Source organism: Yarrowia lipolytica, chromosome 1A (genome assembly GCF_001761485.1).
Source record: "Yarrowia lipolytica chromosome 1A, complete sequence".
Lineage (NCBI taxonomy): Eukaryota > Fungi > Ascomycota > Dipodascomycetes > Dipodascales > Yarrowia > Yarrowia lipolytica.
Genome location: NC_090770.1, coordinates 1,659,975 through 1,681,599, shown reverse-complemented (window position 1 = coordinate 1,681,599; position 21,625 = coordinate 1,659,975). Strand labels below are relative to the sequence as shown.

General features: G+C 49.2%; 9 protein-coding genes, 2 non-coding genes and 1 pseudogene across 11 annotated transcripts; 7 read left to right on the top strand and 5 right to left on the bottom strand.

Moving 5' to 3' along the window:
* Positions 1–351: 351 nt before the first annotated feature.
* On the bottom strand, positions 352–666 carry YALI1_A16809g (uncharacterized protein; the record flags this gene model as incomplete). Its single annotated transcript, XM_068281828.1, has 2 exons — positions 352–515; positions 558–666. 2 exons carry the CDS (start codon positions 664–666, stop codon positions 352–354), a joined length of 273 nt encoding a protein of 90 aa, XP_068137929.1.
* A 40-nt stretch (positions 667–706) lies between these two features.
* Positions 707–1,064, top strand: YALI1_A16808g (uncharacterized protein; the record flags this gene model as incomplete). Its single annotated transcript, XM_068281827.1, has 2 exons — positions 707–725; positions 769–1,064. The coding sequence occupies 2 exons, from the start codon at positions 707–709 to the stop codon at positions 1,062–1,064; spliced, it is 315 nt and encodes a 104-aa protein (XP_068137928.1).
* Positions 1,065–1,539: 475 nt separating this feature from the next.
* YALI1_A16787g (uncharacterized protein) lies at positions 1,540–2,913 on the bottom strand (the record flags this gene model as incomplete). Its single annotated transcript, XM_500144.3, has 1 exon — positions 1,540–2,913. The coding sequence occupies one exon, from the start codon at positions 2,911–2,913 to the stop codon at positions 1,540–1,542; it is 1,374 nt and encodes a 457-aa protein (XP_500144.1).
* A 1,707-nt stretch (positions 2,914–4,620) lies between these two features.
* YALI1_A16770g (uncharacterized protein) lies at positions 4,621–6,519 on the top strand (the record flags this gene model as incomplete). The annotated part of the gene is made up of 1 exon (XM_500143.3): positions 4,621–6,519. One exon carries the CDS (start codon positions 4,621–4,623, stop codon positions 6,517–6,519), a length of 1,899 nt encoding a protein of 632 aa, XP_500143.1.
* Positions 6,520–6,801: 282 nt separating this feature from the next.
* Positions 6,802–7,451, top strand: YALI1_A16745g (uncharacterized protein; the record flags this gene model as incomplete). The annotated part of the gene is made up of 2 exons (XM_500142.3): positions 6,802–6,877; positions 7,093–7,451. The coding sequence occupies 2 exons, from the start codon at positions 6,802–6,804 to the stop codon at positions 7,449–7,451; spliced, it is 435 nt and encodes a 144-aa protein (XP_500142.3).
* Positions 7,452–7,975: 524 nt separating this feature from the next.
* Positions 7,976–10,837, top strand: YALI1_A16712g (uncharacterized protein; the record flags this gene model as incomplete). The annotated part of the gene is made up of 4 exons (XM_068281826.1): positions 7,976–8,081; positions 9,901–10,147; positions 10,214–10,348; positions 10,393–10,837. 4 exons carry the CDS (start codon positions 7,976–7,978, stop codon positions 10,835–10,837), a joined length of 933 nt encoding a protein of 310 aa, XP_068137927.1.
* Positions 10,838–11,794: 957 nt separating this feature from the next.
* On the bottom strand, positions 11,795–12,065 carry YALI1_A16698g (Misc non-coding; annotated as a pseudogene).
* Positions 12,066–13,485: 1,420 nt separating this feature from the next.
* YALI1_A16681g (uncharacterized protein) lies at positions 13,486–15,492 on the top strand (the record flags this gene model as incomplete). Its single annotated transcript, XM_500139.3, has 1 exon — positions 13,486–15,492. The coding sequence occupies one exon, from the start codon at positions 13,486–13,488 to the stop codon at positions 15,490–15,492; it is 2,007 nt and encodes a 668-aa protein (XP_500139.1).
* Positions 15,493–16,307: 815 nt separating this feature from the next.
* Positions 16,308–17,426, bottom strand: YALI1_A16642g (uncharacterized protein; the record flags this gene model as incomplete). The annotated part of the gene is made up of 1 exon (XM_500138.3): positions 16,308–17,426. The coding sequence occupies one exon, from the start codon at positions 17,424–17,426 to the stop codon at positions 16,308–16,310; it is 1,119 nt and encodes a 372-aa protein (XP_500138.2).
* An 824-nt stretch (positions 17,427–18,250) lies between these two features.
* Positions 18,251–18,324, top strand: YALI1_A16633r. Its single transcript has one exon. It is a non-coding gene; the product is annotated as a tRNA-Met (tRNA).
* Positions 18,325–18,739: 415 nt separating this feature from the next.
* Positions 18,740–18,821, bottom strand: YALI1_A16628r. The gene has a single exon. It is a non-coding gene; the product is annotated as a tRNA-Lys (tRNA).
* Positions 18,822–19,808: 987 nt separating this feature from the next.
* On the top strand, positions 19,809–21,614 carry YALI1_A16618g (uncharacterized protein; the record flags this gene model as incomplete). Its single annotated transcript, XM_500137.3, has 1 exon — positions 19,809–21,614. One exon carries the CDS (start codon positions 19,809–19,811, stop codon positions 21,612–21,614), a length of 1,806 nt encoding a protein of 601 aa, XP_500137.3.
* Positions 21,615–21,625: the final 11 nt, after the last annotated feature.

Genomic DNA, 21,625 nt, shown 5'->3' with positions numbered 1-21,625 from the left:
TTTTTCTGAATTTCGTGATTTTCCTTTGAATTATCAGAAAGCAGAAAGCAGAAATCAATCATTTAGAATGGCAGTGTTCATTGCCAGGATGCTCTTCAAGACTTTCTCTGGGTACGCTCGGGATACTGCTCTGTTACAGTATGGCAGAGTGATGAACCTGTTGATCTCCTTGCCAATGGTTCCGTCATTGTCCTCAATCGACGTGAGTAAACGACAACAGAATTTGACAGACTCCAACACTCCGACCGACTCCATCACTCCGACCGACTCCAACACTCCGACAGACTCCATCTCTCCAACCGACTCCATCTCTCCAACCGACTCTGACACTCCGACTATTCTCCTGTCTTCTTAGTAGCACCGCTCGTTTCCTGCCCTGGTGAAATGACGCTGAAGGTAAGTGGCTACTACCAGTACCAACACTCTCTGATACAGGTATCGTACTGTACGACAGGAATGCCGCTTCTGACAGCGCGCTTTCGTTGAGTTAGTCTGAAAGCAGCTCCGAGTAATGTCTACCACACTGGTTCTTCCTGAGTGGTATCATCTTCCTGAACAGTCGTCAAGTTCACAGCCAGAAAACGGTCGATTCAAGAGAGTCGTGAACTCGTTACTGTCAAATATCGGTCTGTTGGTCTCGGACTCTCTTCCCATTTCGTCGCCCATTCAGAACTGAGACATGCACCCTGCTGAAGCACTATGCACAATGGACCTGATGCATGATGGTGCTTAAGAGGGACCATCAGAGGAGCTCGGTGGACAGTTGAGGCCGGCGGAGATCGGTATTGTGCTCCTTACTTCGTACTCCTACTCGAAGAATTGATCGTTGGGAGGAGTGGTTCTGGCCAACCAGTCAACTTGCTTCTTCCTGCTACAATACAATTAGTGAGTGGATCTTCTCTCCCGAGATCAGACCGTTGAAGTTGTCACCATGTACTACTCATACTGATACACTGGTTCAACGAAAATCTTTGTCCAAAACCAAGCTTTCTTTGTCACGATTAGATCCAATATTGTGGGTCCAAGGAATGACACAATTGTGCATAGAAAGCTATCTAATTTAGAGCGAAACTAAGCACATGGACCCTCCATTAGTTGCATACAAGCAGGTACCGTTTCATTTCTTTTAGATGCTCTATTTTGTGATTTTTCGAAATGGTTCGTTGACGTTCGTCGACAAGTCTTTATATTGTTTACCGCACAGCAAGAGAGGTCGATATCCACACCTTCCCAGCGGTAAATGAGGTTGATACTGGTATCAAAATACTCGCAGCGTTTCGGTGAATGCATTGAGCACTTCATTTCGTCTTTTGAGTGGACCCTCTGGGTAAAAGAGGGCCTATATGGACGGAGTGACTGGTGGTGCTAATCTGAGAGTATCATGAGAAATGCAGATGAGTTGGGAACTTGAAGACTGAAGGACTGAAGCCCTGCTATGTTGTAGTCCGTTTACATGGTACCCCCTGTATACGATTGAGAGTGCTGCTCGTTCTCCGACCACTCCTAGCATATCCTAGTCGTTATTCATTATCTGTTTATCTACAAAAATGCAAAAAGAAGTAGAGTCGCTGCCATCCACCAGCTGCCGTAAGGGACCTTGGCAGCCTCGGACTTGTGTTCCCGGGTTCGAGACGTGTTGCCCAGACCCATAGGACCCAGATCAACAACGTCCGAGTCGGTCACGTTGAACTTGGCGTTGCCCAGAGAGATCTGCTCGTTGTCAATGTCGTAGACAACATAGGCGGACCGCAGAAACGACGCGCCCAGAATGCTGGGCTGCTTCTTTCCCGCCACCTGCACATTGACCACACACACCAGCGTACCGTCAACATACGTGTCTGGCGAGCCGTCCGAGTAGCTGAGCACGGAGATGAGATCGGTGAGCTGCACGGTGATGGCAGACTTGTCCATAAAGACGAAATCGACGGTGCCCGAGGTCGGGCTGTCCGAGCAGTTGAAAATGTAGCTGCTGACCTCCTGTGAGTAGTTTGCTCCGGTCAGTTGGATGATGGGGTCAATCTGTTCCTTGGGTAGAATGGTCATGGTGGTTCCCGAGTCCAGAACCACATTGCTTCGTTCTCCGTAGTTCTTTCCGTCTACTCTTACCGCCTCCAGCTGCACAGCAAACTCGGTGACGCTCTCCTTGTCGACTGTGGGCACCAGCGGCAGAGTGAAGAGCTTTCCGCCCTGGATTTTCGCCCGGTCGTAGCCTCCAAACATGATTGAGCCCTTGGTCGAGTGCTGATTGTTCAGCCACAGCGAGTAGGCCGTAGACGAGGTGATTCCGGCGCTCTTGAGCTTGTGTGGCAGGTTCTGGTACGTCCAGGGCGGAGTGTCGTCTGTCGAGGCCTCATTTCCGGCCGGTCCGATCCCCAGAACAGCCAAACCCGAGCTCGCGTTCTGGGCGAATCCAAAATCAAACTCCGCGACGCTCTGGCCGCCGATGGAGATCGTGTCTGAGGCCCACAGGCCGTTTGCCGCCGAAGAGTCGCCGTAGGCAATCTGAAACGGCCACGTTTTCTTGTTTCCAGGCTGGTAGCCGGCGTTTGCCGACGCGTTGAGCCTGAACGAAGACGAGGCGGCGGAGTCAAACATTCCTCCGTTGGAGCAGTTGACTCCCTTCCACGAGTCTGCCGCGTGGTATCCCTTGGGCAAACAGGACACGTTCTTGCTGAGCACCCACAGGTCGGACGAGCCCGTGTCCAGCAGCACGGTGAGGTTCTGCGGCGGGCTTCCCAGAGCGATTTGCGCCTCGTAGTAGGCTTGCTGACGGTCCACCTGGACCCCCACAACGGTGCGTCTTTGCAGGGAGATTCTGTCGGCTTCCGCCGGCTCGACCGGCCGGATATCGAGCTCCAACGAGGCCGATACCAGCACACACGAGCCCAGCACGCTCAAAACGCTCCACTTCATGTCCTAAAGGCGGGTGGTTCGACTACACTAAGTTTGCAGGCCTGAGCGGTTTTTAGTGTGGATGCGGGAAATCGAAGCGGTGATAGTAGCGCGGTTTTTGCATGCACCTTTGGCGAGAGCAGATTCTGTTGTCGGAAGAAACACGTGTCGCTGCCCGGCTCAGTTTGCGAGTATTAAAACAGGTGGAATCGGAAGTCGAACCGCGAATCGAACCGTGAGTCGACGGGAGAGTTAATTTTCCGAGTGTAAACCTGAGACGGAACTTGGATGGGGTTTTTTCCGAGGAGGGGGTCGGCGGAACGGGCTGATTTTTGGACAGGAAGGTGATACAGTTGGGAGGAGATCATGTTTCGAATTTCAGCCGTTTCTGGTTCTTATTGGACAAATTGGAGTGTGTGTTGTTGTGGTTTCATTTCAGCAACCTTGCATTATCTGAGTTGGTTGATTGACTTTTTAAAGATTTGATTGATAAATTGGCAGGATTTGAAAAATGAAAAATGAAAAATGAAATAAAGAATTCGGGAAAACATGGAACCGGTGAAATTGAAGGACATGAAGGAAATGAAGGAAATGAAGGAAATGAAGGAAATCAGTCGAACTTGTAGTTGATTGCCCTCGTTTCTTTGCAATCATTAATCCAGGAGGAAATCGTATGGTGAATGGTTGTCAGTATATACAGTATGGCATAATAGTGTATACACTATACTTACTGTACCTACTTCTAGATATAACAGTGACTCATGGCAGATGGATCAAAACAAGTTGACGAATGTGAGTACAAGTAGTCTTACTACTAGAACACGTTCTTGTACAAATACAAGTATAATACTCTTTTACTCCTCTCGCCTTGCCGTGTCATCATCTCTCCTGAGACTGTCAAACCAGCCCAAGAAGTCTCAAATACACTGTCTAAATCAGAGTGTTATATCCAGCCGAATATCAGGGATATTGACACTGTAATTGAGCCGAAAAACAGTCTAGAATTGATCAAATACAAGTCCAGGCGCCACTGAGACAATTTCACCTTCCATTATCACCTCTCAACGGCTTCCAATATCACCTCCAACGTCCTTATCACCTCCAACGCCCTTATCACCTCCAACGTCCTTTGCTCACCCTCTCCAAGGTCAACAAACTCCAACTAAATAACCCTATCAAGTCAAGTAATATATCGCACTGTACTGTAGGTTCAGAGACACCTCAGGAACTCGTACAAGTACAGTACTCCATTAAAATTGCTCCATCACTGATAACTGACGATTATTCATTATCACTAGTGTCGAAAAGTACCCCTTTCGACTGTTGGTGCCGCACTTGTAGTCGGATTTTGCTATAAAAAAACCTCATATTTTTGCAATTTTTGAAAAAAAAAAAGAAAAAAAAACCTCGCCAAGATTAACAGAGTGTCCATTGCGGGATACTAATTACAACCCAGTAAAGACAGTCACATCTTTCGACCAATGGGAATAAATGATTACGTAAGGGAAAAGTCGAACCTCTCAACCACCGGCCGTTCGCCCCTCAGCCCGGTTCTTCCCCCTAACCCTCCCTTCCTACGCCATCTTACACACACACTCCGTCTGACAACCTGACACCACGTTGCCACTTATTAAAGTTCGCTACACATCTACACTCCGTCCCCACACTGAACATCATCACCACCACTTGTACCGGTAGTTTGACTCGACACAAACAAAACATACAAAGATGGCGGAATACGAGGATCTGGCGGCGTCTCATTGGGACGACGCCCCGTCGTTGTCGACCAACGCGGCACCTGCGCCGTCACGTGATCTGGCCAATCTGACCATCCACAACATCGATGGAGACAAGACCGAGCTCGTTGGCCCCGAGGAGAGTGGGCCGGCGACGGGCGGTACGGGCGGCAGCCATGCGCACGGCCACAAAACCACCGTGGACGACCTGTTTGACCATTCGACCGCGGCGATGCCCGAGCCGCAGCCCAGCCAGGCGTCCGAGTTTGACCACGACCTTCTGGCAGACTCGTCTGTCGACCGGCCGGCGTATCAGGCGGCGGTGTCGTCTCCCAAACGCAAGCCCATTCTCAAGCAGGTGCGACGTGGCAAGGGCAAGGGCAAGGGCAAAAATCTGCTGTCCAGCTCGGTCTTGGTGGTGGAGGACGACGACGATGTGACCAACCCTCTGTTGTTGAACGACGCCACCAAGGTCACCGACCGGGAGGCCGAGTCCAGTCCCGCGTCCGCAGCCCGAAAGAGCCAGCTGGGCGGTCTGCATGTCAAGGCCGAAATTGGAGAGTCGCCCGTTGCCGGCTTCAAGTCCAAACTCGACTCGGACCTGCATGAGTTCCATGACGTGCCTCTGGAGCAGGGCGGAGCTGCATCTGCCGCCGCCGGAGGAGCCGAAGGAGGAGCCGATGCTGCTGACGCCGCGGACTCCGAGACCGTGGCCCAAAACCAGGCGCCTGTGGCTGCCTACACTTTCGAAATTTCCGTGGGTGACCCAATCAAGGTCGGTGACATCACATCCTCCCACACGGTGTACACGGTGTCGACCAAGACCAACCACCCCAACTTTAAGACAGACGCGGGATCGGTGACCCGCCGATACTCTGATTTCCGGTGGCTGTTCCATGCGCTGGAAAACAAGCATCCCGGTATCGTGGTGCCTCCTCCCCCGGACAAGCAGGCCGTGGGACGGTTCAACGAGGACTTTGTGGAGGCCCGACGAGCTGCGCTGGAGACTATGCTTCAAAAGGTTGCCCGCCACCATCTGCTGCAGGACGACCCTGACCTGCAGCTGTTTCTGCAGTCCGAGCAGCTGAACCAAGACATTAAGCACTCGCACAGTGCGCCTGGAGTTGCTGGAAGCAGCGAGGAGGAGGCGTGGATCGAGGAGGGGTCCGGATCGGGACTCATGTCGTCCCTGTCGTCGTCGTTCTCCTTCTCCAAGTCGTTCATCGAGACCGACCCCTGGTTCTCGGACAAGCGGGGTTACGTGGACGTGCTGGAGTCGCATCTCAAGAGCATGTCGCGCGGGCTGGAGCTGGTGGTGCATCAGCGCAAAGACCTGGCCGAGTCCATGGGTGACGTGGCTGCTGTTTTGTCGTCTCTGGGCACCGTGGAGATCTCCAAGCATCTGTCCAACGTGCTGTACCAGTTCAGTGACGCCGTGGAGCGAATCAAGGAGATTTGTGCCCGTCAGAGCCAGCAGGATATGGTAACGCTGGGCTCTACTATGGATGAGTACCTGCGTGTGATTGGGTCTGTGCGGTCGACTTTTTCTCAGCGGTCCAAGCATTTCCAGGTGATTCAAAACATTGAGTCTGAGCTGACCAAGCGCAAGGCCAACCTCGACAAGCTGTTGCGGCAGGGCAAGACCCAACAGCAGCGGCTCAACGTGCTCAAGGACCAGGTGCAGGAGTACGAAAAGAAGCTGGTCAACGCCAAGGTCAAGTTTGACGACGTGAGCAGCACCATCAAGAAGGAGGTGGATGTGCGGTTTGAGAATGAAAAGTTTGATGACTTCCGAAACGCCATTGAGATTTTCTTGGAAAACGCCGTCGAGACCCAGAAGGAGGCCATTGAGGTCTGGGAAACCTTTTATTCTCGTGCTTTCCCCAACTAGACAAACACACAGCCAAAACGGAGGTATCTACAACGGTAGTATTGATGAAATAATGAATAATGATTAATGATGGAGGATGAGGTGTACGAGTACAGTACAGTGCAGTACAGTACAGTACAGTACCCGTACTTTTAGTAGTTTGGGGGTGATGATTACTTATACATACCCTAACCCCACATCCGCATCAGGCCTGGTCCCAACCCTAACCTCCACCATGCGCCCAAATGCTTCCTGACCAGATCACCACTATCACCACGTCTCAAAGAACAGCAAAAAAACGCCATGGAGACCAGAGAAGATGGATTATTGCCATCTCAGGCCTTCACCACAGCCGCGGCTCTGCTGCCGGTTATTGATCGTGAGTGATTACCCTTGGTTGATAGACAGATGGAAGGCTGGAGTCGAGTTGATACCTTGGTGAACGTGGATGTGTTGCGGGTGGTTGGTGGTGGGGTGTTGCGGTGGTTTGTTGGGATGAACTGCGGTACTTTGATTCAATTCCAACCACTGTCTCACCGCGACGCCACCAAGCACTGGATCTCACCTCGCTACTCACAGACCGAACTAACGCAGGAAAAGTGGTGGTGACTCTACGAGGAGGCCGCAAGTTTTTCGGCATTCTGCGATCGTTCGACCAGTTTGCCAACCTGGTGCTTCAGGACACTTACGAAAAGTACTTTGCCGTGCCCGAAAAGGTGTACGGAGAGGAGTACCGAGGCACGTACATCATTCGAGGAGAGAACGTGGAGCTCATGGGCGAGGTGAACCTGGACGAGGATCTGGCGGCTATTGACTACGAGGAGAAGAATGGCGTCACTGTGAATGGATACAAAAAGGTGGAGTTTGCCGAGGCCAAGAAACTGGCTCTCAAGACAATGCAAAAGGAGGCAAAGGAAATCAAGGCCAAAAACGAGCTTCTCATGGGTATTTAGAAATGTATTGCAATGGAGTGGGAGTTGAGGGGTTGGAGGGGGTAATGAAGAGAGCGGTAGCTGCAAGTTCTTCAGTGTGTATTGTAACACCGGTTTTGTATTTGGTATTGTACGTCGCAGGAAGAGAATGACAACCAGTGTATTGTCGGAAGAGAATGACAACCAGTGTATTGTCGGAAGAGAATGACAACCAGTGTATTGTCGGAAGAGAATGAGAACCAGTGTATTGTCGGAAGAGAATAAGAACCAGTGTGTTGTCGTAAATTGCTACAGCTGAGAGGTGTATTGTTCTCTCGATAACCATGATGAGCAGCTAGGGCGATATAACGGGTAAACCGTTCAGTATGAGATGCTCCGGTGACGGAGAAACCACTTGTTTACATCATCTCGTGGACTTTTCCAATGGGAATCGGCCGTGGACCGACAAAGGCGGTCTGAATGGCGACTTGAATGTCCATCTCAAGGAACTGCTTGTTCCCGAATTCAAAGTACGAGAGTCATGGTGTTCCTCTTTCTCATCAGCAATGCTGCGGAGATACCATCAGCTGGATTGTGCTGAACGTTTCAGACAGAACCCGAAGTTGACCGCGTCTGAACACATTGTGGTTGTTCTGAAGAGTGAGATATGGAGTCTAGTTGAGTCTAGTTGAGTCTAGTTGAGTCTGGCTTGAGAGAATCATCCAACCCTCTGTATAGGCTGACCCGAGCTGATGACGCTTTGGCCAAGAGTTGCAACCTGTAGGGACTGGGCGTCAACGAACTGACATTGGTAGAAATCTGGGATCTCATGGCGTTGACCTCCTGCGCAGGTCCCTAGTCGGAAGAGACATACAGTCTGCTGTTCTTGTTGTAGATGGGAGAGTAGTAGATGTCTCCAGAAGGAGAAATAACTTGGAGAATGATTCCAGAGAATGTTACCGGCAGTTGTGTCGCTCCCCGTTTAGATATAGTCCATGTGAATCTCGCAGGAGGCTTCAATCCCTGGTATATGTAGGAGTTATGGCTTCCTGCCCTTCTGCAGTCTGTCGCTGTTGGACATTTCGCTTTTGCCGCTGGTTGTCCTGGTCTTGCTTCTTCCATCCATGGTAGGAGATCAACTGACAGCGACAAAGCTGGAAGCTGCTGAGCGACGAGGAAACACGGCCTGAATGGAGCAGTGGTAGTTGATCTCCTCTTCTCCATTCGGCAATGACTTCTCTGGTTCCAGTGGAAGACCAGCAACGATTACTTATCATGACTAGGAAGATGCGCAATAACTACCCTGTCCCTAATGTCTAGGAATCTTCACAACGACTACTCCGGTCCCTAATGAATACATCCGAGTCTGGGGTTGGTCGAATGTTCAGGACAGTAACGCTGAACATCCACGCCACACCATCGACCACAAGAAAAACCCAGACAAGCGTATAGACACAGGGTCAATCTACAAGTAGACTCAGCTGGAGTCCGGGACCAGAATTGAACCACCAATTGGGGGTTAGGGATCATTGGTAACTGTCAAACGATTAGTATCATGTTCAACCAAGTATGATTCCACATGGGATGAACAAGACGGCCCTTTCCGGGACACACGCCGTTTTCAACAACCAAATCCTTACATTCGAATCGTTCAACATCCACTCACTCCAACCGCTACGATACCCATCTGAAACTCCCCATTGGACCATAGAGTTGACATGCAGGCGGATAAGAGAACTTGCGTAGATAACGTACATTCTGCAGAACCACCAAGCCGTGGAGATGATACAGTCGATGGAAAATGGGTGCAACTATCTGGCGATATGTCTTTGTTTGCGGCGAGACTCCGTGCGTGTCTGTCATGGCTCCAGTGCGTATCGCACGCACTCCATTATACTTCTCACCAAGTCGCATTCCACCCCATTTTGAATTCTCAGTGAACTTTCCGGCCATGTCACCGTGCTAGTGTGTCTGAAAGTTTCCCGTGAACGGAAGGGTTCAGTTGACGGTCGCGTCCTGAAACGGGCGTAACGCGATAACCACAGCCACGTCCGGAAACACCCCAAAACACCGGTCGAAAACGGATCTTGTATCGATATCCACACTCGTCTACTCGACGTTTGCTACTGAAACACAGTGAGACACCAGCTAGTTTACGGTATCATACTAGAGGTAGTCTAAAGCCTGTTACTGGATCTGAATACGGGTCTGAAACTCTACAACATGGCTGCCAGAGAGCATGATGGGTGGGCGTGGAGGGACCGAGTTAACACTCCATCGATGTTTATAAAACTAGAGAGCTGTCTGTCTAGGGTCAACAGGAAACAAAATGCACCCTTTCTGCTTCAGAAACTTCAAAATTATGCTGTCCACAATTATGGCACTGGTCGTTGGCATGGATTTCATGACAGCGGTTCCACCAGACTTGCCTGACACTTTGGAATCGGACATCTCAGACTCCCTGAATCGCCAGACAGTCCTGTGACCCCAGTCAGCTCCTCGACGCCTCTGAATGTGACTTTTGTCGAGCTTGACGTCTCCCACACCCCTTCTGTCCCTGGACCTGAAGCACTCTCAGATACGTCCGTCACAACACGGGCGTCTGGGGAGGAGGTGTCTCTTATGGTGTCTCCTATCACTTCACCAACTTTGACCGTCACAACACAGGCGTCTGAGGAGGAGGTGCCTCCTATCACCTCACCAGCTCCGGCCTATCCCACGTATCTCTGGATGGTCAAGTATTGTAACTATCCAGGGATATAAGATAACTACAGAGTGGCTCAGAACCACGCCAACCGACACAGCGACGTCCACCGGTTCGAGTCGCGAGAAGCTGCCGAAGAGTTTATGGGAAGCACCGTGTTCCAGACCTACAACACCTCCGATAACAGCTATCTGTCTGTCTTTGGAGAAAGGATCTACAAGGTGTACACCGACGGGTCGCACACTTATACCAACGGACCGCGGGCAAGGAAGGCTACAGTGGGTACGGAGTTTGGTTCGGAGAGAACCATCCTGACAACGTGGCTGCCTCTCTTCGAGGAGGAAACCAGTGTTCCCAGCAGGCAGAATTACAGGCCCTTGTAGATGCGTATAGAATCACCTGTGACCGCCAGGACGGACGAATCTATGAGATTCACTGCGATTGCCAGACGGCCATCGATCTCGTCAACATCTCGTGTCTCAACTACTGCCGATTCAGGTCTACCGTCGACAAGATTCGCCAGTACAAACAGCGATCCAACGCGACAATCTTTCTTCTGAGGGTTCTGGGACACAATGGGGACCCTGGAAACGAACGTGCCCATTACCTTGCCAACATGGGCCGAAAGAGCTGCTTCAAACAGGACTATCCCTGTGTGAATGGAGCTCTCCGACATTTGATGGGCCAAGGAACCTCCGGGCCTAGAGTCTGGGTTAATTACTAACTGAGTCGTCGTCTTGGTGGTATTTTTGGCTGAATGGTTGCTCATCCCATCTCTCTGGATAGGTTGGATGTTCCTTTGGAGCCAGTCTTTCCGCCAAAAATGCTTCCAAGGCGACTTGTTGGTACGTATGTACTGTACTGACAGCGTAAACGTCTACAAAACCTATCAAAGGTATGTATGTTGGGCCCTTAAGAGGCTCCTCTATACATTCCAGTGATAGGTGTGTAGAAATGAACATTGGCACGGTACCCGAGTTTTTTTTGTAGATCGATATAGGTGATAGAATGGTGTGTATGGTGCACATTCGTGACGAGAAGTGTTCTATCTGAGGGAACATTCCTAGGCGAGTTGGACGAGAGGAGCAATGACTGAAGAACCAATGAGTTGTGGTAATTGTATTGAGTAAGAGAAGTTTTGAGGCGTCCACAAACCTGTGTTCACAGGAGAGTTCCTTTTAGTTCTTTTTGGTCTGGCTTCATCACGACGACACCTTGGATTAGTCCCTGCCAGGTCCATATTATGCCTTGAACAGTATGTAGTCGGACGCCCTAAGAAAGGACAGTACGGTCAAGCGCCAACTGATCAAGTACGACTGGTTCATGCGTTCACAACAGATTCAACATGAACGACTTTCTAAAGATATATCTGCTCAACTCGACCCGAATTACCCAAATTACTCACGCTAACGTCACATTACAATCAGCCATCCCCTCTTCACAGTCCGACACTCAATCTACTCTTCGACTGATACCTCACTGTCAGAGGTACAATAGGAGACTCATTATTTATGACGTATGTAATACATTGCATTGAAATCTACAGAATATAAGCAGACTAGAATACTACCAGATGTCACATTGTAGACTCAGTTATCAGCTCATCTCGAATCATGTCATCGCATTGAAAGGTCCGAGCTACAACCACACATTGCGCCAGAGAAGCAACTGCATTCTATCTTCTTGAAGATCCTAAGTATTGTTGATTGGATATAGTTCATGTATAGTTCATGTAACGACTTACAACTCACTTCCAGAGACACCACGTTCCGATAATAGCACAAACCCTTCTGGTGTGTGCTTGCTCATTCACTTGAAAAAGATAATACCATCCTATCTACAGGATGGACATCTCGTCTACGACCAAGCTGGTTCCTCTCATCACTACGTGACCTCTCATCATTAAATGAGGAAGTGGCCAGGTATTAGCCTACCGGGTATTACCTTCAACATATCTTCCCACATGCTGTCGATCAACCTACTCGTAGTACAGTCATTACCGTACGGCTTTTACTTGGTGACATAGTACCACGTTTGCCCCAGAACGTATCCATCATCTCAGTACATCATCTCAGTCGCTCTACTGACGCAACCACACGGTTAGTTGCTGTTTTTGAGCTCTGTTTTGGGACGGAAATATTTTGAATCTAACGCCAAGACCGTATTCGTATTCGTCTAACCGAAATAAGCGACTTTCTTTGTTTCAAAACGACTATAAAGGGGCTTGATCTTATTTTTGCTTAGTAAGACGACACGTAGTCCACATCCTAGCCGATTCTTTATGAAGGTCCAGGCCGGTACCCTCCTCCTACTCCTCCTTTTTTTTCTTTCTGCATATACATTCAAAAATTATAACTTTGCTTTGAAAAATTTTTTTTTTTTCTGCATATACATTCATTTAATTATAAACTTTTGCTGTGAAAAAGAATAACCTTTGAAATGAATGTACGCTTACACGAAATATTACTTAATTAAACACGTTTTAGTGTCATTGCCAACTTGGCACGTACCTATTTCCCAGTAAAAAAAAATTGTAAAAAACCTGGGTTCAGTCCGTGTTGTATGTTGGTCCACATACCCTCGCGTGTTTGTTTCGTTCATCGGGAAAAACCACTCCAGTCTCCTTCTCTAATCTCAATCCTTCCATTGCCCCCTTCGTTTGCATTGCCCTTTGAAAACGTCTCCCTTGTGGTTCTTCTTGTCATTTGGTTTTGGTTTGCGTCCCCCTGTGGTGGACTACCGCGCCCCCTACTGCTGTTCTCCGGTGGCCTCGGCCCCGCCCCTTTTACGCTTGCTTACTGTCCTACCTCTCGCCTCATCTGAAGTGCTGGCGGTTGTCCCATCGTAGAAACACATCCTGGGCTTCCTTCAGGAATTTGAAGCAAACCCTGTTGGGACATGTCCCAGGGTGGCGCCCTGAGTACCGGGGGGATCTCTCCATTCTTCCAGGATCCCATAAGCCAATTCCCGCAGATATTTGCGTGTTTGACTTTTTGTTTTCCGGGGGGCGTCACTGTTCACATGCCCGGGAAAGAGGGGAGTACTCCACTGAAAAAGAACCTCTCGAAATAAATGTACCGCTTACACTTTTTCGTATCTACTAATACTCTGTTAACAAATACTCAGTGTGGACCTACACTATTACATGGAGAATATCTGATTCGAACCTCGCCTCCGGGACGACAATTTTTCAATTTACACACGAAAAACATCAGCCCCAAAAGACAGAAGCCGCCCAAAACGATCTGAAAAACGACACGGAAACCAAAAACATACAGAAGACGACAGAAAAAAACGACAGAAAAAACGAAAAAAAACGACAGAAAAAACGAACAGAAAACCCCCCAAACTGACATCTCCTGCTATTCAGCAATGAATTCTGTCGCTGAAAATGCTCCAGAAGACAGCTCTGTTTTCCACGACCCTCCGGAGACAAACATCCACGCAGTTTTGCCAGAACCCGGCTACCGAATCCACACCCTGTACAAGCTCATGGCGGAGATGCTGGTGATGGCCGAAATGCAAAATGTATACAAAGAAACGACCGGTCGGACTGTCTCTGACCGTTGCCACATCCTTCTGACCCGAAGAAACCTCGGGCCGTTCACCCAGGGTATCTATGAGCGGTTTCTCACCTTCCCCGACACCCAGTCTCCAGTGAAACCGGTTCAGAACTGGCTCATCCAGTCGTTTCGAGACCTGAACGATGCTCGCAAGACCCTTCTTCGGCTCAGTTGCGAGGCTGTCGAGCCCGTAATTACCTCTGTTGACGAGATGAAGTCGTTCATCAAGTTTCAATTTGCCGGAGCTGTCTCGGAGTATATCCTGATCGGCCTGCCTGAAGAAAACATCAACTATCCCGCAGATTACGACCTACTGCGACGCTCTCTGGACCGAATCTACAAAACCTTGCCCATTCTAAATGTCATGGCCAAGTTCAGACTATCCATCGTTGACCGAATTGTGCTCTATTTTGGAGCCCAGAACTTGCAGAGTCTGAACCAGGCGCAGTTCTGGGACCAATTTGAAACCGTCGAGAAGCTCCTTGAGTTCATTGACGAGTCGCCCGAGCCCCTGGCCCAGCCTCGAGACCATCCGGGAGCCTCCGACGTTCACCGATGTCTCCTTACCACCTTGATCAAGTGTCTGACTCCCCGGTTCAAGAAGAAGTACAACCTGGAGAAGCGTTCCCTCGATGTTTTCGAGCTGATGAACATCCTGCGGGGTCTCTACATCCACGAAGCTCACACAAAGTCCTCACGGAAGGTGATCAAGCCCACGCAGTCTGTAGCTACTAACTTGTCGGATCTTGGAGTTGGGAGACACGGAGTCAAGCAGCAAGTGTCCACCGCAAAGCGGCGACGATCTCTGGAGGATGAGGAGAAGGAGGAGGAGAAGAAGAAGAAAAAGAAGGAAGAAGAAGAAGAGGAGCAGAAGAAGAAAATTAAGGAAGAAGATTATCTCGAGGAAAATCGACCGTCTCTTGATGAGGTCTACCACAATGAGGATATGTTGGAAGGGAAGAAGCCGAGTGTCCAGTCTAGTTCTCGAAAATCGGAAGACAGTGATGGAAGCATGGCATTTTTCGACAAAGGCAAGGTTCCTGAACGGGCTCCTAAGCAGAGTCTTGAACAGACTGGTTCGTCTAACACCACTATCGAACAAATCAAAAATGCCAAACAAGCCGTGACGGACATCATCAAGAACAATCCCCATTGGTGTCCCCTTTGCGTCTCAATTGGTCACAACCGCGACATGAAGCTGTACACTCACGCCTTTGAAGATTGTCCTCTCAACGAGATGCTGGCAATCACCAAAACCGAGTCCGCCAATCCTACCGAGTGCCTGACCGGTCGTCTGCTCCAAAAGCTCCGCGAGTTCCGCCGGCTCGAGGCCAACTCATACCGTCCTGTCTACACCAATGGAGTCCAGTCAATCAAGGAAGGAAGTAATCATTACAACAGTGGCATCGGTGTTTGGTTTGACGACCAGGACCCCGGGAATGAGGGAATGCCCTGCCACGCCGAAAGCCCCCTCGAGACCAAGCTCATGGCCATTGTAATGGCCCTTCGAAAGCTGCAGCATCGACCTCGCCTTAACTACGAGATCTTCAACGACAGTGTGACCGCCTGCGATCTCGCCAACGGCTACGGTCTTCCTAGTCACTTTGACTCCCCTCCGCGGGAGGTGCAGAGGCTGGTCGACGAGGCCATGTTTCTCAAGGACCGTCTCCTGCCTAAAAAGATCCGAATCACCTACGCCAATCGCCATTCGCCAGCCAAAGGTAGCCATATCGCCGACGATCTGGCCCACGAGGCTAGGTTGAAGATGAAGACCCGGATACTTCGTCACAAGCAGTTTTTCTGGCCCTGGCGATGATAAAAAGAACGGGACCTGAATCCCTTACAACAGATATGGCTTACAACAGACATTGAAACTGAATCGACTTAGCAGGACTTCCTAACGACCTCCAAACACCGCAATTAACCCATTGAACACTAACCCGTTAACCCATTAACTCATTGAACCATTAACTCATTGAACCATTAACTCATTGAACCATTAACCCATTGAACCATTAACCCATTGAACCACCAACCATCAACCATCAACCGTCAATATCAACTCACAGAGTTATTAACACAACCACCAAGCCAGTCTAACATCACTGAGACCTAGAGAAAAAGCTCCAGCAGTCCTTCAATATGTCATATCATTTGCACAAAATCTCTTCTAGGAAACAACACAGATTTGAGACCTTACCCGGCAGGTTTTCAACACATACCACTCACAGTACAGTAGCTGAAAGCACGGTCTATTTATTTCGTTCGACTTACAAGTACATTACCGACCGCACCGCGACTGAAGTACGATATGGCACTACTTCAGCATACATTAACTTCCAATCGCCAATAAGACCGTAAAACCCTTCTATTTATATCCATTCATCTACCACGACCAACGACTATCTCGCAACTTTCATCACCCTCAAGTCCGTTATATCTTTTTGAGAAAAACACTTGGAGAAATGGTGTTTTCATGTACTTGTATTGCCATATTAGTGACCGTAGAATCATAAGGACTGGAAAGTTGGGCAACGACAGCTACTCTCTACTGAGTGTGATCATGGTTCGGGAGCGTCTTCGCGCATTACTGAAAATGTATCATTATGAAAAGACCGTCCATTGACTAGTCTAGTTGGCCGACTTGAACTCCTTGAGGTTGAACTCCCCGCCAGTCTTCTCTGCAACACCCTTCTCCGTGACAATAGTATCAATGAGCTTGTAGGGAGCGTAATCAAAGGCAGGGTTCCAGACCTCGATTCCAGGAGCAGCCACAGACACGGTGAGGGGCTGCTTGTTGGCATCGACGCCCTTGACCTGCGTCAGCTCAATGGCAGGTCGCTCCTCAATCTCAATATCTTCTCCAGACTTGGTCTGAACGTCAATGGAGGTGGTGGGAGCCGCCACGATGAACTTTCGGTCAAAGTGGTTGGCCAGAATCGACAGCTGGAAGGTTCCAATCTTGTTGGCAGTGTCTCCGTTGAGGACCACTCGGTCGGCACCAACAATGATGACGCCAATGTCCTTGTTCTTTCGCAACAGAGCCGCAGCCATGGAGTCGGTCACGAGGGTGGCGGGGATACCGTCGTGGACGAGCTCGTAGGCAGTGAGACGACTGCCCTGGTTGTAGGGCCGGGTCTCGAGAGCATAGACTCGTTCCAGCACTCCTGCCTCGTGAAGAGCTCGAATAATACCAAGAGCGGTACCGTAGCCGGCGGTGGCGAGGGAGCCCGTGTTGCAGATGGTCAGGGCGCTGATTTTGTGTCCGTTGGCGGCCTGGGGCACGTTCTTCTGGATCCACTCGAGTCCGTACTTGCCAATGTTCTTGTTGTCCTGCACGTCGTCGAGCAGCATTTTGTGGGAGGCGGACAGGAACGCCTCAATCAGCTCGCTGGCCGAGCCCGTTTGTGTCTCGACGAGCTTTTTGAACGAGCCCACCGCGTCCGACAGATTGACGGCGGTGGGACGGGAGGTGTTGAGGTAGTCGAGACGGTCGGAAATGAAGGAGCCCACCTCGGCGCGGGTCTGGTCCCGTGACACCTTGCCTCCGTGCACAAGCTCGACTGCCAGCGACAGAATCGCCACAATTGCAATTGCGGGCGCTCCTCTCACCACCATGTCTTTGATGGCCTTCCAGCCGTCGTCCGAGTTGTTGATGGGCACGTACTCGGACTCATGCGGCAGCCGGAGCTGGTCCAGAATCGTGAGCGTGTGGTTCTTTTCGTCGTATCGAATCGCCTCAAGAGACATTGTGTGTTGGAGAAGTGATCTACGTGCAATTCTCTACAAATAATTTAGATCATATCCATGCACCTCACTCCACGTGTGAATTTTAATGGGCGGTAGGTTTGCACTAATGTTATATGTAGAAAATATATATATATAACGGAGGGTGATGAAAGGATGATGACGAGTCTGTAGAAGAGCGAAGGTGTCTCGGTCGTGCTCAATTGCAGTTTGAAGGATCGGAGAGGAGCGTTTGACGAGTTTGCTGTCCATTTTGGGGAAAAGGGGAAAAGGTAGACGAGAGAGACGGTAAAGGCGTTCTGTTAACTAAAACGTAAAGTTTTGTCAAGTAATTCCAACTACAGTTTAGAATTGTAACTAAAGAAAGGAGAAAAAGCAACGACAAAGCGACAACGACAACGACAACAACAACAACAACAACAACAACATACCAAAGGGTCATATTATATACCACAATGACAGTCTTAGAAGTTCCCTGTCATCCGACTACAAGTTTGATCAAGTCAATCTTCACCAGAGTGGGTTACTTGCACTTGCACTTGCACTTGCACTGATCTATTCACCATAACCATAGCACTATAAAAGAAACCTCGACAATATTCGAGATAGAGATGTCCAATTTTCAATCCTCCTCGTCATGGCTATTCTATTCACATTTTTATAATGTGTTTTTGTTTACTTTATTCCAATTTTTTATTCCAATTTTTTATTCCAATATTTTTTATTCTAGGTTTTTTTTTTATTTTTTTTTTATTCTAATGATTCTGCATTATTTTGCGTTTTTCACCCGTAAAAGGCTCCAACCACAGGCTGACCTCTATCGGAACGCCTGGTTGGCTCAGTTGGTTAGAGCGTTAGTCTCATAATCTGAAGATCACCAGTTCGACCCTGGTACCGGGCATTCTTTCTTTTTTTGTCTGATTCAATTCTGCTCTGCCAAATGCGATATATTTCCCGTCTTGTGCAGTGTTCCGTTTTTTCAGAGCCTGATTAATAGTTGAGCTACAATAGTTGAGCTACAATCAATGTTCAATGGGGCGCAGTAAGCGCATTCTATTTTCTCTTTGTAGAAGCTGCATTTACATGATACTTTTATATTAATTATTTCAGGTTTAATTCCAGAGGTGAAATGGAAGGAAATCGATGTTCGACATTTCGACACTTTTCACTGTTCATTGGTTAAATAACAAAGCTTCTCGGTCACAACCCAGTGTCTACGTGAGTAAAAAACAACTCACCGTCACAAGTAAGTTATATGTGGTATGCGCAGAGACAGTGATATGCCAATACATGGTCGTCACTTTTTTCAAAAAATTAGCCCGACGTGGGGCTTGAACCCACAGCCTTGAGATTGCTTTAAATAAGAGTCTCACGCTCTACCGATTGAGCTAGCCAGGCGGTGTTTTTGTTGTAACTATAACTATGTACTGTGATATCATAAACCTGCTGAGTAATCAGATGAAAACAAAAAAGAACATAAAGACCTCTCCGACACAAATGAGGGACAATGGCGTATCATGACAAGCAGGTAGACGCAATCTGGAACCACAGCCTTCCATTCACGACTTGTCTGGTCGGGAGCAACCAGATCTTTGATGTAGAGGTAACTGCTGAGCTGAAAGGCGTGTTCAAGGGGAATCATTGTGGTAGAAGATTGTGGTAGAAGTAGAAGAATTCTCTATGAATGCAGCGTGGACTGTAGAGAACCAATGAAACATCTTCTGGCCGCTTGATTCATTTTTTCGCCCATGTTGAATTTCTAGCGCAAATATTGCATTAGTGGAGACCAAGAGGTGGTCAACCGAAGAGTCTGTCTGAATCAAGTGAGTTCCGAGTTCCTCTTCTACTTCAGAACACCTCATGAAACAAGTACATGTACAAGTTCGAGATTCGGCTTATGTATTCTCAAACAAAGATTCCTCGAATGGTTTAGCAATTGATAGGATAATATGAGAAAAACTGCTGAGTAATCGAATATGCTGACTAGAGGAGGAACAAGAGGAAATCCGTGAGCATGGATGTCATTCGCTCTTCTCTACAGACTCAATTGAAGTGCCCATCTTGATCTGTTAATCGATAAAAATACTTATATCAGAGCCTCAGCAGACCTCGTCCTCTGTCATTGCTGTATTCAACCCATGGATATAACAGGTGAATGGTCAAAGAATGAACATCCAAGGACGCAAGGTGAAACTGCTAATACCGTACTCAGACTCGGATAACCTCCCCAAACCCACTTTCCACTTTACCGCTTCACCCACTTGTTCTGTCTCAGTATGGTCCACTAGAATGCATTGCTGCACCACGTGCGTTATCTTCATGCAAGGGGGATGAGCTAGATATAAAATTTCGGGCTGAAGCGAAACGATCCATGTGTCAAGAACAATGCTCAACAAGCTGATACAGGTGGTTTTGGGCACCGTTGGCCTTCAGTCGGCTCTTTTAGGGCCTCCCAGTCTCTCCAACGAGCTGCAACTCGGCTGGGTCGAGTCCCAGGTGGAATCGCTTCTGGGGGCCTCTAACGACGAGTGTAGCCGGTGCAAAAACTTGCTGGTACTCGGAAACAAGCTGGCCAAGCTTAATCCGGCTCTGATTCCGCCGATTCTGATTCGACTGTGCGAAAAATACAACTGGAAAGACGACTGTGAGGTCTATAGAGACGACACTCTTGCGCGGGGAGCCGTGGGACGCCATATCGCCAACGTCCTGTCTCTGATAGACCCCAGGGGCGTTGATGGAACCAATATTTGCTGGCATTTTGGCAACGACGCCTGCGAGTTTGAGATGCCGCAGTTCGAGCCACATCTCAGCTCCTGGTGGGGCCCTCGACCGGAGGAGCCAAAATCCGCCGGGGTGAAAAGCGAAGGTACGACGTTCAACGTGCTTCATCTGAGCGACATTCACATTGATTTGAGATACATGGAGGGGGCAGAGGCCGATTGCAACAGATACATGTGTTGTGTTCCCGAGTCTGTGAACCAGAACAGTCCGGACAAGGTGGTTGAGCCTGCGCAGAAGCTTGGAACGTACCATTGTGACACGCCTCAGATTCTGCTAGAGAAATCGCTGGCGCACGTGTCGTCAATTGCCTCTCGGGTCCCGTTTGACTTTGGAGTTTTCACCGGCGACATGATTTCCCACGATACAGACCGGTTTCTGAGTCTGTCTCTGACGCTGCAGAGTGAACATGAGTGCTACTACCAGATGAAGAAGCATCTTGGAGACCTGCCCATTTACCCGACCTTTGGCAACCACGATTCGTATCCATACGCCCAGATGGCCCAGAACTCTTCGGGCTTTGCACGGGAGTTTGAGTGGAATACAGACCTCAGCTCCCGCATGTGGAGAGACTACAAGTGGATCAACGAGGAGCAGGAGGAGCAGGCCAGACACACGTACGGCAGTTTTGCAGTGACCACAAAGTCCGGCTTGCGCGTCATTTCGCTGGACTCCAACTTTTGGTACGAGGAAAACTACTACAACTACTGGAACATTAGCAACCCGGACCCCAGTGGGATTTTCAGATGGCTCACCAATGAGCTTTTACAGGCCGAAGAAACGGGCACAAAGGTCTGGCTAGTAGCCCATGTACCTACAGGAGGAGATGCAGACGCTGTCCCTTGGGGAACAGAGGTTCTGAGACAAATCATTGTACGGTTCTCCCCCCATGTGATTGCAGCCAACCTGTTTGGACACACCCACGCCGACCAGTTTGGAGTCTACTACGACTCTTCCAACGTGTCTTCCCCAACCGAGGCGGATGCCGTATCTGTCGCCTGGATTGGCCAATCAATCACTCCAATCGACAAGTACAATCCAGCCTGGAGATACTATTCGGTGGACTCCAAGACATTCGAAATCATGGACTCACACAATTACTATTCTCCCTTGAATGAGACTTACAACGTGGCTGAGCCCAAACTCGAGTGGAAGTACCTCTATTCGGCCAGAAAGGCGTATGATCCCGATCGCGAATGGCCCGACGACGCTCCCCTAAACGCCACATTCTGGCACAGAGCCGTGAAGACGTTTGTGGATGATAAGAAACAACGACAGGTGTTTTTTGACAACTTTTCCAGACTCTCGCCATACACCAGAGTTTGCAACACCGACGAGTGTATCAAGCAGATGAGATGTCAAATGGTGGGTGGAACCGTTGACGAAATCAAGTTGTGTTTGAGGAGACCATAAATGGTGATACT